The sequence below is a fragment of the Portunus trituberculatus genome, chromosome 27 (assembly GCF_017591435.1).
Source record: "Portunus trituberculatus isolate SZX2019 chromosome 27, ASM1759143v1, whole genome shotgun sequence".
Classification (NCBI taxonomy): Eukaryota; Metazoa; Arthropoda; class Malacostraca; order Decapoda; family Portunidae; genus Portunus; species Portunus trituberculatus.
Genome location: NC_059281.1, coordinates 5,449,370 through 5,464,369, shown reverse-complemented (window position 1 = coordinate 5,464,369; position 15,000 = coordinate 5,449,370). Strand labels below are relative to the sequence as shown.

General features: G+C 45.2%; 2 protein-coding genes across 2 annotated transcripts in view; both read right to left on the bottom strand.

The window, feature by feature from the left end:
• LOC123509714 overlaps nucleotides 1–13,452 on the bottom strand; it is a 52,734-nt gene extending 39,282 nt beyond the window's left edge. Inside the window, exon 1 of the mRNA XM_045264223.1 lies at nucleotides 12,339–13,452. Coding sequence (XP_045120158.1) covers nucleotides 12,339–13,307 — 969 coding nt within the window. The 5' untranslated portion in view covers nucleotides 13,308–13,452. The remainder of the gene's footprint in view (nucleotides 1–12,338) is intronic.
• Nucleotides 13,437–15,000, bottom strand: part of LOC123509441 (leucine-rich repeat extensin-like protein 5) — a 1,609-nt gene continuing 45 nt past the window's right edge. The window contains exons 2-3 of the mRNA XM_045263731.1: nucleotides 13,519–14,742; nucleotides 13,437–13,477 (exon numbers count right to left, since the gene is read on the bottom strand). Of these exons, the coding sequence (XP_045119666.1) occupies nucleotides 13,437–13,477; nucleotides 13,519–14,742 (1,265 nt within the window). The remainder of the gene's footprint in view (nucleotides 13,478–13,518; nucleotides 14,743–15,000) is intronic.

Genomic DNA, 15,000 nt, shown 5'->3' with positions numbered 1-15,000 from the left:
CCTCCTCCTCCTCCTCCTGCTCGTTCCTCCTTCTCCCAATATTACCAAACTGATATTAAATTCTCCTCCTCCTCCTCCTCCTCCTCCTCCTCCTGCTTTTTGTTCCCTGTGCCCTCCTACTGCCATACCGTTCTCTTTTCTTCTACCTCCTCTTCCTCTACCTCTTCCTCCTCTATCTCCTCCTCCTCCTCCTCCTCCTCCTCCTCCTCCTCCTCCTCCTCCTCCTCCTCACATTGTTATTGTAATCAGGTTAATGGGTCTTTAACTAGCCCAAGGTACACGATGCCCTCATTAACTACCTGAAGCCTCGCCAGGTAGCCAGCAGGTGAGCTCCGCCAGGTATATAAGGAACAGGTAAGGTTGTACTAGTGTTTGGGTTAGAGTGGCTGGATTGTGTGTTTTTTGGGGTTTATTTTTGTTTTGTTGTGTGTGTGTGTGTGTGTGTGTGTGTGTGTGTGTGTGTGTGTGTGTTTAGGTAAGGTAAGGTTAGGTTAGGTTAGAATAGGTTTTCAAAGTAACGTGTTGTGTTTTAAGGGTGATTTTATTTCGTTTATTTATTCTATTGCATTTATTTCTTTATTCTGTGTGTGCGGTTAAGGTTTTGGTTGGGTTGGGTTAGGTTAGGTTAGGTTAGGTTAGGTTAGGTAAAGTAAGGTAAGGCAAGATTGGGATAGGTTCAGTATGATAAGGTTAGGTATATTTGAGTGTGTGTGTGTGTGTGTGTGTGTGTGTGTGTGTGTGTGTGTGTGTGTGTGTGCGTGTGTGCGTGTGTGCGCGGCTCATCAAGGTCCATCTCGACAAGGCACAGCAGACCAACATTAAACACAAGGTGGACACTTTCGCTGTTGTGTATAAGAAACTGACTGGCAAGGAGGCCAGTTTTGAGTTCCGTGACACTTAATTGTAAAGGCTCTCATGTCGCAGTGAAGGAAAACAATGTGTGATGGTGTTTTGTGTTACAGTAAGGCAAGATTTTGGTTAGATTGGGTTAGTTTTGGTTGGGTTAAGATAAGTTTGGTTTATAAGGGAAAGTAAGGTAAGATGAGATTGGATTCAGTTAAGCAAGGTGAGGTAAGATATATTAAGTAACGTAAGATTATGTAATACCAAATGAATCTTGATGTGTCTATGAGGGTAATATTACGTAAGGGTTGGGTTGGGTTAGGGAGTTAGGTTAGGTTAAGTTTGATTATGTTAAATCTATAAGGTAAAAGTATGGCAAGGAAAAATGAGGTTAAGTTAAGTAAGACGAATTAAGATAGATCAAGAAACGTAAGGTTATATAAAGTCAGATATTTTTGTGTTTCTTTGGGTACGGGTAGGGTTAGGTCAGATTAGGTTAGGTTAGATTAGGCGAGGCGAGTTATATAAGGTAAAGTAAGTCAAAGTAACATTGGGTTGGGTTAAGTAAGGTAAGGAAAGATATATCAAGTAATGTAAGATCATGTAAAGTCAGATATTTTTATGCGTATTAGGGTAGGATTAGGTTTAAGTTAGGTTAGATCTATAAGGTAAAAGTAAGGTAAGCTAAAATGAGGTTAGGTTAAGTAAGACGAGGTGAAATAGATCAGGAAACGTAAGATTTTGTACATTCAGACTAGTGAAAGTAAAGAAAAGTTAGACAAGGTGAGACAAGGTTAGTATCCATTAGGCCAGGTCAAATTAGATAAGAATGTGGATGAATAGGATAAACAAGTGTGATTTACGTGTTAGTAGACTAGGATGGTTTGAGGATACTGGCTCAGGTAAAGAAAATGAAGGTAGATATAGAAGTACATGTTCGGAATAGTTATTATTATTATTACTATTATTTTTACTATTACTATCACTATTGTATTAGATGTTCCTTCTCTTTCAAATGCCAGTAGACAAGTAGATGAATAACCATACATAAACGCAACGATAGATAGATAAGAAAATAGATAAACACTCAGAGATGAAGACAGAGGGTAGAGCAAATGAATAAATAAATAGACAGGCAGACAGACAGACAGACAGATAGATGGATGGATGGAATAGCTAACTTGGCATCGTGTTTCCCTGGAGGCATCAGAACAACACGCTCTCTCTCTCTCTCTCTCTCTCTCTCTCTCTCTCTCTCTCTCTCTCTCTCTCTCTCTCTCTCTCTCTCTCTCTCTCTCTCTGTTCATTGTTCTCTTTCCATCAAGTCAGAGAGATAGAGAAAGAGAAAGGCAGAGAGAGAGAGAGAGAGAGAGAGAGAGAGAGAGAGAGAGAGAGAGAGAGAGAGAGAGAAATCCGCTTACTCTCCACCACTAAGGAAAGACGAAATAGATTAATGAATAAAATAGTGATGGAAAAACAGAGACGCCCGTTCCATTTTACTTAATACTGGAGAGGAGGAGGGAACGATATTTGTTGACTTATTGAAGAGAATAAAGAGGGGAAAATATACAGAGAGAGAGAGAGAGAGAGAGAGAGAGAGAGAGAGAGAGAGAGAGAGAGAGAGAGAGAGACATTTGAAACATTTGAAGCATTTATTTATAGCCAAGTCATTTTACATACTGGTATATATGAGTATATCCAATCTTTACAGTTAAACTAAGCTAGCCTATATAAATAGAACTTTTCAGGCAAGTACTTATCAGAGTATAAAATAGTTATACTGACTAGTGGAATAAGAACTATTTTAATAATAATAGTAACTAAAATGTTAGCTACAACGAACGAGAGAGAGAGAGAGAGAGAGAGAGAGAGAGAGAGAGAGAGAGAGAGAGAGAGAGAGAGAGAGAGAGAGAGAGAAAAGTTTGCGGAATGACTTGCTGAGACGAGACGGGACATGAAGGGGTGGTGGTGATAGTGATGGTGGTGGCGCTATTACTATCTTTACTACTACTACTACTACTACTACTACTACTACTACTACTACTACTACTACTACTACTACTACTACTACTACTACTACTACTACTACTACTACTACTACTTTTCTTCCTCTTTTTCTTCTTCTTCTTCTTCTTCTTCTTCTTCTTCTTCTTCTTCTTCTTCTTCTACTACTACTACTACTACTACTACTACTACTACTACTACTACTACTACTACTACTACTACTACTACTACTAATACCAATTTTTAAAGCAACATCAAAATTATAATAATAATAATGAAAATAATAACAATAATAATAATAGTAATGGTAATAATGATAATAATAATAATAATAATAATAATAATAATAATAATAATAATAATAATAATTCTCAGTTTTGATATTATATATTGCACGCAGGCATTAAACGTTGGAAAGTAATTATCCTGAGAGAGAGAGAGAGAGAGAGAGAGAGAGAGAGAGAGAGAGAGAGAGAGAGAGAGGATTGCAAGGGAGTGCTGTTTTCTTGTTGTTTTTCTTGTTGTTCTTTTTTTCTTCTTGTTTTTTGTTTTGTTTTTGTTCTGTTTCTTCTCTCTTCTTTCTCTTTAACTTCATCACTACTACGTGTTTGGCTCCTGTTATAGCTTTCTTCCTTCCTCCTCCTCCTCCTCCTCCTCCTCCTCCTCCTCCTCCTCCTCCTCCTCCTCCTCCTCCTCCTCCTCCTCCTCCTCCTCCTCCTCCTCCATTCCTCTTTATTTCTTCTTAAGCTCTTCATTATCTCCTTTTTCTTTCTCTTGATACCCTTTCAAGTACTCTCTCTCTCTCTCTCTCTCTCTCTCTCTCTCTCTCTCTCTCTCTCTCTCTCTCTCTCTCTCTCTCTCTCTCTCTCTTCTAATACCTACATAAATCCTTCTCTTTTACTCTTATTCTCCTTTCTTCTTCCCTTCATTATTCATACCACCACCATCACCACCACCACCATCACCACCACCACCACCACCACCACCACCATTACTACAGTACTACTACTACCACCACCACCACCACTACTACTACTACTACTACTACTACTACTACTACTACTACTACTACTACTACTACTACTACTACTACTACCATCACAACAACAACAGCTACTACTACTACTACTACTACTACTACTACTACTACTACTACTACTACTACTACTACTACTACGACTCTTTCTTTTACATATTTTAGGTGGGCATCACGTTCAACGTTTTCTAACTCTATCAAAACTAGTCGAGAGTGATGGAGGTGGAGGAGGAGAAGAGGAGGAGGAGGAGGAGGAGGAGGAGGAGGAGGAGGAGGAGGAGGAGGAGGAGGAGGAAAAGGAGGAGGGGGGGAGAAGAATTAGGTAGGAGGATGAAGGTACTTGTGAGGTGCTGGAAAGTATAAGAAGTGGAGAAGGAAGAGGAGGAGTTCGAAGAGGAAGAAGAGGAAGAAAGGAGGAGGAGGAGGAGGAGGACGAGGAGGAAAAGACGACCACAAAGAGGACTGGGAGCCGTCTCTCTCTCTCTCTCTCTCTCTCTCTCTCTCTCTCTCTCTCTCTCTCTCTCTCTCTCTCTCTCTCTCTCTCTCTCTCTCTCTCTCCCGCTAAGAGGATGAAAGGAGAGAAAGTAGTGATTGGAATGAGGAGAAGAGAGAGAGGGAGAGGGAGAAGGAGAGGGAGAGGAAGAGGGAGGGAGAGAGGAAGAGGGAAAGGGGTAGATGGAAAATGGAAACTGACCTACTCTCATTTTCCTTAAGAGCCTGAAGTGTGTGTAGATGGGAGGAAAAGACATCTCCTCCTCCTCCTCCTCCTCCCTCCTGCCCTTCTTCATATTTATTTTTCCTGCTCTTTTCATCTTTATTGCTTTTCTTTTTCAATGTTGTTATTGTTCTTGGCTTGTGTCTTCTCTCTTTTTTTCCATTCGCCAGTATCGCAAACCCTAATGTAATAAGTTCATCTTCAGTTTCAGGCAAGATCAGAGCTTGTTATTTCAATGCCCGTGATTTACGAAATAGATTTATTGAGCTCCAAGCTTTATATATCAGAAAACTATGACATCATTGGTATCACAAAAAATCTTGGAGTAATTCAGCACACAGAGATTACCTCGCAGAATACTCACTTGATGGCTACAACATTTTTAGAAGCGAGAGATCTCACCGTACAGGGGGCGGTGTAATATTTTACGTTAAAAGTACTCTTCGTGCTCGTGTGAAGCCAACTTCAGCCATTGCAAACATAGATGTCACTTTCATTTATAGAGAAAATAAATCCCGAAAAATAACATTAGGTCTCGTCTATCGTCCTCCAGCCCAGTCAGCCGCCACAGACGTACAAGTGTATGAACAAATCGCGGACATTTGCTGCGTAAACTTTTTTTTTTTTTATGTTATGGCCTATAGCGCCTGTAGGCATACTTGAAGAGTATATGTGGGAAGTGCTGTTCAGCTTCCGCCCATTAGTGTTGCAGGCAATTTTATTTATAGTGGTACCCATATTAGGGCCCATATCACCACCCAAGCGCATCTTTAGTGTAACCACCTAGAATCTGGGTATCATGGTGACAAGTAGGTAACTTTAAACCACTCGACAAATGGCATAGCTTCAAAGCGGTATGTGATGGGATTCGAACCTACGCGTGGACATCTGCCCGATCCCACGCTCACCACCTTATCCACTACGCCACCGCCTCCCTAAATTGTATAAATATGGGGGACTTTAACCTTCCGGTCACGAGGTAGGGCGAACCATTGAATGCTCACGCAGGCCAGCAGCTATGCAATAGCTTACTTGAAAGCTCCCTCCATCAATACATCAAGCATCCGACGAAACGTAACAATATCCTTGATATTGTTTTAATAAATGATGAAAATACAGTCAAAGATGTAATAATTGGACCAGAATTCAGGTCCAGCGATCATCGCATCTTAATGTTCACCATAAACTTTGACAAAGGTAAAAGTGAACGAAAGTAAAGAAAAAGTGCCAGACCATTGGCGTGCTAACTACGTAAGTCTTCGCCTGCAGCTTGCATCCATTAACTGGAATAAACTGCTGGAAACACCAGATGTAAATAAAGCAGGGGGGGTGTTTGTTGAAAAGATATATGATAGAGCTGAGATGTGTATACCACTAAGAAATAGAAGAAAAATAATAAATAAACCGAAATGGTAGAATAATTAAATTAGAAGCTGTATTCTAGCAAAGAAAGAAGCGTACAACAAATACAAATTAACATAACATAGTAATGACAAATTTAAAGCACGACAGATTGCGTAGACAATATAAAAAGCTGATAAGATGCAGCAAAAAATCTGTTGAAGCTCAGATTGCAAACTACTGTAAAAGGAATTTCACAGTTATGTAAAATCCAAAAGAGTTTTAGCCTCAACAATTGGGCCACTGATAAAAGAAAACGGCAACCAAATAGATAACGAAGTTGAAATGGCAAACGTCCTAAATAGATTCTTCTCAACAGTCTTCACGACTGAAGATGTCCAAACAGTCTGCCCATGCCAGAGCCTCAGACACAAGGCACAACACTGCCAGACTTCATAATTACAGAAAATGAAATCCTCACAGTCATGAACAGCATGAACGTAAACAAAATATCTGGGCCAGACAAGATATCACCCAGACTCCTTAAAGAAGCGAAAAATGAGCTCGTGAAACCACTCACGATTATATTCAATAAAACTTTACAAGCAGGAAAGTCCCCAGGAGTGGAAGCTAGCAAATGTCACGCCCATTTTCAAGAAAGGAAATAAATCACTCCCAGCTAATTACAGACCAATCAGCCTTACTTCAGTAGTGTGCAAGCTGATGGAAACGATAATCAGAGATAAGATTGTCAAATTTTTAGAAGAAAATAAGATCATGAAGGATTCACAACATGGTTTCAGAAACAAGAGATCCTGCTTAACAAACCTACTAGACTTCTTTTATGAAGTTTTTAACTCGTATGACGAGACAAAAGCAGTGGATGTTATTTATCTTGATTTCCAGAAAGCTTTCGACACTGTCCCTCACAAGAGGCTAATCAGCAAAGTAAAAGCTCACGGCATAGCTGGAAATACCCTGAAATGGCTGGAAGACTGGCTCTCTGACAGAAAGCAACGTGTTGTTATAAATGGAAAAGAATCAGAGTGGCACAATGTGAAAAGTGGTGTTCCTCAAGGCTCTGTATTAGGACCAGTTCTTTTCATTGTTTATATTAATGATATTGATGAAGGAATCACTTGTAAAATAAGCAAATTCGCGGACGACACCAAAATAATGAGCAAAGTTACATCAACGTCACAATGGCAAGAACTACAGTGTGACTTAAATAAACTGACACGCTGGGCAGAAAAATGGCAAATGAAATTCAATATAGAAAAGTGTAAAGTCCTACACATTGGAAGTAACAATGTACAAGCAAAATACGTAATGAGTAATGTACCTCTGGCAAGTGCTGAGAATGAAAAAGATCTTGGTGTTGTGGTGTCTAAAGATCTCAAGCCGAGCAAACACTGCACAGAAGCAGTAAAGAATGCAAATAAATTAGTTGGGTTCATTGGAAGAACCTTTGAATTTAAATCAGAAAAAGTTATCCTTACTTTATATAACTCATTGGTGCGTCCTCAGCTTGAATACTGTGTGCAGTTCTGGTCACCATATTACAGAAAAGACATTGAAAAACTGGAAAGGATCCAGCGTAGAGTGACCAAGATGATTCCGAGATTGAGAAACAAGCCGTATGAGGAACGACTGGAAGCATTAAATTTATTCAGCTTAACAAAGCGCAGGATAAGAGGAGACCTAATCGAAGTTTTCAAAATTTTTCAGGGATACAACAACCTTGATGTCAATAAATATTTTACTATTGATCATTCCACCATAACAAGGAATAATGGATTTAAAATTACACCAAAACGCTTTAAAACCCACGAGGCAAAGCACTTTTTCTTTAATAGAATAGTTAACATTTGGAATAAGCTTCCTTCAGAAATAGTAAACAGTACTTCCATTGCATCATTCAAAAACAAAATTGATAAATATTTAAAGAATAACCCCAACAAGCTCTCTTCTTGTCTGAATAATTAAACATGATATTATATTATTAATTATTATAGATAGATATGTAGAGAGTTCACCGTAGGGTGAATAATAGAATCTCCTTTCATCCTTTCCTGTGAAAATTCCATGTCAGTTTTTCCATACTGCATGGTACTTTACACAACTATTTTCCTTGCCAGCGAAAGCTGGAGGGAGTGGTGGGTGGGGAGGAGCCTTCTCCTGTACTGTCCTGTCTCTCTTATCTGTAGCCAGTTAGAAGTAGTTACCAAACAGCCTCGAAAGGACCAAGAGTTCTGTTGCTGTTTGGCTTTCCTTTGTATTCCTTTGTATTCCTCCTCCTCCTCCTCCTCCTCCTCCTCCTCCTCCTCCTCCTCCTCCTCCTCCTCTTCCTCCTCCTCCTCCTCCTCCTCCTCCTCCTCCTCTCCTCATAAATTCAAGATACAGGCAATAAGAGGAATTAAGGGACAGATGGTTGAATAGATAGATAAATAGATAGATAGATAGAAAGATAGACAGATAGATAGGCAGACAGATAGGCAGATAGATAGATAGATTGTGAAGTAAGAGTAAAACTAGCAATATGTGATAGATTTTCTTTGTTATCCTCAAACTTTTCTTCCTGTATTACTTTGTGATTAGTTTGGCAATATTACGACAGAGAGAGAGAGAGAGAGAGAGAGAGAGAGAGAGAGAGAGAGAGAGAGAGAGAGAGAGAGAGAGAATTTGAGTGTGTGTGTAAAAGATCAAAATGTCATTGCAATACTGAATTCTACATCTCTCTCTCTCTCTCTCTCTCTCTCTCTCTCTCTCTCTCTCTCTCTGAAGGTCATTAATTTATTTGGTCGACAGATTCCTCCGACACATACAGAGAGAGAGAGAGAGAGAGAGAGAGAGAGAGAGAGAGAGAGAGAGAGAGAGAGAGAGAGAGAGAGAGAGAGAGAGAGTAGGGGGGTGACCTGCCAGTAATATGTCTTGTTGAAGGATTTGTTTGTTCAGAGAGAGAGAGAGAGAGAGAGAGAGAGAGAGAGAGTTATTCTCCGCAAGTAAGGGGAAATCTAACGAAATCTTTCTCTCTCTCTCTCTCTCTCTCTCTCTCTCTCTCTCTCTGTTTATCATGTCTCCGCTCCTTGCTGTTTATCATGTCTTCCTCCTCCTCTTTCTCCTTCCTCCTCCTCCTCCTCCTCCTCCTCCTCCTCCTCCTCCTCCTCCTCCTCCTCCTCCTCCTCCTCCTCTTGTTTCAATCCTATATTATTAATTATCGTGTTTTTAATAATTATCGTCATCATCTTCTTTCCCTTCTCTTCCTTTGCTCCTTCTGCTTCTCCTTCTTCTTCCTCCTCCTCCTCCTCTTCTTTTTTACCGTCCTCCTCTTCCCTTCTCTTTCGTTTTTCAAGACATTAACTTCCTTCTTCTTGTATTCTTAAAGGTAATCATAGAATCCTCCTCCTCCTCCTCCTCCTCCTCCTCCTCCTCCTCCTCCTCCTCCTCCTCCTCCTCCTCCTCCTCCTCCTCCTCCTCCTTCTCTCTGCTCTTCTGTACTACGTTTTATTCACTAGTCTTCCACTGTTTAATATTTATAGAAGAGGAGGAGGAGGAGGAAGAGGAGGAGGAGGAGGAGGAGGAGGAAAAAGCATATATTTATAGCTGTCAGGAAAGGAGTGTGTGTGTGTGTGTGTGTGTGTGTGTGTGTGTGTGTGTGTGTGTGTGTGTGTGTGTGTGTGTGTGTGACAAATCTCGTCTGGAACACACACACACACACACACACACACACACACACACAATTTACGAGGTGAACATTTGGACAAGTTTGCAAAATAAAACAATGAAGTGAAAGGTTTCAATAATTTATGCTCTCTCTTCTCTTCCCTTCCCTCTCTTCTCTTCCTATCTCTTCCTTCCCTCTCTTCTCTTCCTATCTCTTCCCTTCCCTCTCTTCTCTTCTCTCTTCCCTTCCCTCTCTTCTTTTCCCTCTCTTCTCTTCATATCTCTTCCCTTCCTCTCTCTTCCTATATCTTCCCTTCCGTCTCTTCTCTTCCTATCTCTTCCCTTCCCTCTCTTCTCTTCATATCTCTTCCTTCTCTCTCTCTTCTCTCTCTCTCTCTCTTCTCTTCTCTTCCCTTCCTCTCTCTCTCTTCTCTCTCTTCTCTTCTCTCTCTCTTCTCTCTTCCCTTCCCTCTCTCTCTCTCTCTTCCTCTCTTCTCTTCTCTCTCTTCCCTCTCTTCTCTTCTCTCTTCCCTTCCTCTCTTCTCTTCTCTCTCTCTCTTCCCTCTCTTCTCTTTCCATCTCTTCCTTCCCTTTCTTCTCTTCTCTCTTCCTTCTCTCTTCTCTTCCCATCTCTTCCTTCCTCTCTTCTCTCTTCCCTTCTCTCTTCTCTTCCCATCTCTTCCTTCCTTCTCTTTCTCTCTTCCCTTCTCTCTTCTTTTCCCATTTCTTCCCTTCCTTCTCTTCTCTTCTCTCTTCCTTTCCTCTCTTCTCTTCTCTCTTCCTTTCCCTCTCTTTCTTCTCATCTCTTCTTCCTCTCTTCTCCTCTCTTCTTCTCTCATCTCTTCTCATCTCTTGTTTCCTCTCTTCTCTTCCTATCTCTTCCTTCCTCTCTTTTCTTCTCTCTTCCTCCCTCCTTCCCTTCTTTATCCATCTCTTCCTTTCCCTCTCTTCTCTTCTCTCTTCCTTTCCTTCTCGTCTCTTCCCTTCTCTCTCTTTTCTCTTCTTTTCTCTTCTTTTTTTTCTTATCTTCTTTTTTCTTCTCTTCCTTTTCTTTATTCTTTCTTTATCTCTTCCATCCCTTTCGTTGAGTTCTTTCCTTCTTCTTTCCATGTCTCTCTCTCCCTCTTCCCTTTTCCTTTATTCTTTTCTTTTCTTTTCCTCTTTTCCTTTTATTCCTCCAGTCCTTTTTTTTATTTTCCTATTGCAATTTATTTTCTGTTTTATTTTATCTTTTCACTTCCAAACTTTATCATTGTTTCTTTCTTTTCGTTTTTCCCTTTCCGTGTTTTCTTTTTCCTTCTCTTTCCCTTCCTTTCTTCTATCTTTTTCACTTCCCTTCTTTTTTCCCATCCATATTCTCATCTTGTTTTCTATGCTTTGTTTTTTTTCCTTCTTTCTCCCTTTCTTTCTCTCTCTCTCTCTCTCTCTCTCTCTCTCTCTCTCTCTCTCTCTCTCTCTCTCTCTCTCTCTCTCTCTCTCCCTCTTCTTTCTGCAGCCTCTTCTGTTTTCCTCCATTTCCCTGTTTTCTATTTTCATTTTTTTTTTATATTTCTTATTTTTTCTTTTGTGTTCTTCAGTTCTCTCTCTGCCTTCTCTTCTTCCTTGTTTTTGTCTTCCTCCATTTCTTCTTCCTCTTTCTTCCTTCCTTTTCTTTTTCTATCTATCTTTTTTTATATTTACTTTCTGTCTTTTCATTTCTTCCTGTTCTCTTCCTCTTTTTCGTTTCCAAATCTGCTTTCCTCCTCCTCCTCCTCCTCCTCCTCCTCCTCCTCCTCCTCCTCCTCCTCCTCCTCCTCCTCCTCCTCCTCCTCCTCCTCCTCCTCCATTGCTTTCTTTTTCTCAACCTCGTTCATATTTTCATCTCACATTTTCCTTTTCCTCTTTCTCCTTCTCTTCTTCCTCTTTCTCTTCCTCCTTCTCTTCTTCCTCTTCCTCTTTCTCCTCCTCTCCTCTCTTTGCCAACCATTCATCAAGCAACTTCCGAAGTTTCTCTCTAAGGTGTGTGTGTGTGTGTGTGTGTGTGTGTGTGTGTGTGTGTGTGTGTGTGTGTGTGTGTGTGTGTGTGTGTGTGTGTGTGTGCATTTCCCCTCCTCCCTCTCTCTCTCTCTCTCTCTCTCTCTCTCTCTCTCTCTCTCTCTCTCTCTCTCTCTCTCTCTCTCTCTCTCTCTCTCTCTCTCTCTCTCTCTCTCTCTCTCTGCAAGTGTCAGAAATATGGGAAATCTGAATGTGTGTGTTGGAGAGAGAGAGAGAGAGAGAGAGAGAGAGAGAGAGACTAATATAGGGGCGTAGAGGAAGTAAAGGGGGTTAATGTTGGACTTGAGGGAGTTGGAATCTACTTAAGGGAGCTCACCATGTTTCCAAGGGTGAAAGATTTAAAGGTACGCCACACATCCAGTGTTAAAGGGAAGGGGAATGGATTAGCCTGAGGGGAAAGAAGATCAAGGGTTATATCCAGAGGTTAAATATGTATGGAAGGTGTGGAAGGGAAGGAGATGGAGCAGAGGTGAGGCTGCTAGGAGAGGAAAATGGGAAAGTGGGTGAGCGATTTGTGTTTGCTGTGGTATTTGTGGTATAGGGAGTGTTGGGGAAGGGAATGGTGGGAGGGGGGGTGAGGTGTGACGGACTGGTTTGTTGGTTCATTGACCGATTGATTCTGAGGTGACGCAGCACGGCGGGTCACGCTGCTTATGGATGATTTGAGGGGATGGGGAATGGTTAGGGTGGAGGGGGACGTACCTGGATGCCGAAGATAAGGAGGACGTGCGCTGAGGCGAGCGAGGTGGCCAGGTTGGTGGCCAGCGTGGCGTGCTGGCCGTGCAGCACGCGGGTGGGACCCTCAGCCACAGAGGCCCTGCGTGCTGGGCCATCGCGGGCCACCTGTACAGATATCGTGGCCACCAGCGCCATGATGGCTGCCAGGGATCCCCCGCGGATCACCCACACACCTTCCGGCCAGCCAGCGGGGGAACCGGGACCCCCCGTGTCGCCCCAGTACACAGAGTAGACAGGGGAGCCGCGGAGGGAGTGGTTACTGGTGGAGGAGATAGAGTCCCAGATAGCGGGACCCCCCCACACGTCCCAATTGCCCCCAGGAACCACTGTCACGAACTCCACCCGCTCCCCCGCACCCGGCCATGAGGCCCCCGCGCCCTCCCGTCCCCGCGGTGTCGGCTGCGTCGCTTCCGAGTTGTGTGTTGCCGCTCCCCTACCGTGTTTCATGTCTGCTGCGCGACGCGCCTCGTGCTGGGGACCACTGGGGGGCGGGGGCACAGGGGCGGGTGTCGCCGCTGTCCCTGCCGTGGACACGTTATGTTCGGTGAGGTGCCGCGCCTGCCACGCCCCGTCATTTTCATCTTCCCTTGACGTGTGTGGGGCCCCTGCCTGGGGGAGGGGCGGGGGTGTGGCGTGGTGCTCCTTGTCCTCCTCAATGGACCACGACGTCCCTTCCCCTGGTACCTCCGTCTGTACCTGAGCCGGTACAGTCGCCAAGGGCTGGTCCACCTCAGGAGAGGGAGGCTGAGTGTTGGCTTCCCCTGAGAAGTCCCCCAGGCGGCCACCTCCTGACCAGGGCCTTCCCCAGTGGTCAGGCAGCGGCGGGATGAGGTCACCGTTATACATACTGGACAGCGTGGTGGCCTCGGCGCCTGCAGCCTCAGCCCGGGGCCTCGCCAGGCTGTACTGGGGAGCCCGTACTTCCTGCTTCATCTGAGAAAGTTCTCGGGAGTAGATGTCCTCGAGGGTGGGGAGGGGCGAGGGGGGCGCCGCCCTGTTGTCTTCTTCCTGACGCGGGGTGGTGCTGAGGGAGATCTCGCTGGGGTGTCATTGGGTTGGTCATCAGGGAGTGGGGTGCCCCCAGGAGACCTGCCACTCTCCTCCTGAAGCCGCTGTCTCCCTGACGCCACGATTCCTCCGTCACCCGGACTGTCGTGACGGTCACTCGCCGCCTCTCCGCGCGTCACGTCCGCCCCAGAACCACTGGCCTGATGGGGGGCTGAGGGCGCGTCGTCCACCTCCTCGGTCCGCGTGACGCTGAACCCATCGAACTCGCCCGTCTCTGTCACCTTGAAATCGATGTGGCCGCCGCCAGGCCGCTGCACCTCGTACCTGCCGGCGCCTTCCCCGCCACCCGGCTGCGGCGCCGCCTGCACGACACTCATGGGCACTCGTGCGTCACTCCCTCCCCCTATGCTGTCATGGGAACTGCTTTCCACTCTCCCGGGGCGGCTGGGTGTCTGTGCAGGTGCACGAGGCAGGGCGGGGACGGGGGGCAGGTCAGAGAGTGGAGGTGAAGGCTCTCCTGGCAGCTTCCGCCGCCGCCGCCTGCCCTTGGTCCACGCCCACGGGGGCCTCTGCCTCAGGCCGTCACGCCGCCCGCCGCCCGCCCACTGGTCGTCCTCACCAGCGCTCCAAATCCTCGCCAGCTGTGCTCGGTCTGTCTGGGAGGTGTCAATGGGGCTGGGGGGAGGGAGGGCGGGGGACCGGGGGGGCGGCGAGTGGCCTGGATTCCCGCTGGAGGTGCCCAGACGCCCATTGGCCCAATTCGGCGGCGGACTCCCAGCCGGAGCGAGGGTGCGGGGAGTGAGCGGGGTGACAGGAGGCCCTGACGAGGCTTTGATGGCCGGCGAGTGATCAGGGCTGCTGGCGGGGGGTGGGCGGCCCGCCAGGCCATTGGAGAAGCCTGGCCGCGACGTGACCTGAGTTTTTCTTGAAGAAGAAGAGTCGCCTAGTTCTGCGCCCTGGGGAGCCTCAGTCCCCGCCACGGCAGCCCCCGATGTGACCTGCTTCACGGTGGCCGCCCGTAGTGCGGGACCCGCAGTCGCACCCAGCGTCTGTGTGGCCAAGGTTGGGGAAGGGGAGGCTGGGGGCGCGGGTGTTTCCTGCGGGAGGGGCTGCGGGAAGACAGTGTGGGGTGCGCCGCCCGGCACCTGTGTTTCCTGGAGGCCCCGTGTGGCTCCTAGAGGAGCTGGGGTATGTGTTGACCCAGGCCCCTCCGTCCCCTCCTCGCCCGGCGCCCCGCCTGAGGTGTCCGTCGGAGGATCAGGCGGGGCGGGGCGCATCCAGTATGGGGCGGCTTGTGAAGGCGTAGGCGTGGGTGGCGTGGTGGGCGTGACGGACAGTCTCACGCCCTCCAGGGCTGCACCTGAGGGAGAGACAATGCGTGAGACAGAGAGAGAGAGAGAGAGAGAGAGAGAGAGAGAGAGAGAGAGAGAGAGAGAGAGAGAGAGAGAGAGAGAGAGAGAGAGAGAATGTTAATAATAATAATGATAATAATGATAATGATAATAATAATAGTAGTAGTAGTAATAATGATAATAATAATAATAATAATAATAATAATAATAATAATAATAATAATAAAAAAAATGATAAAAACAATAGTAACTAACAATAATAATAA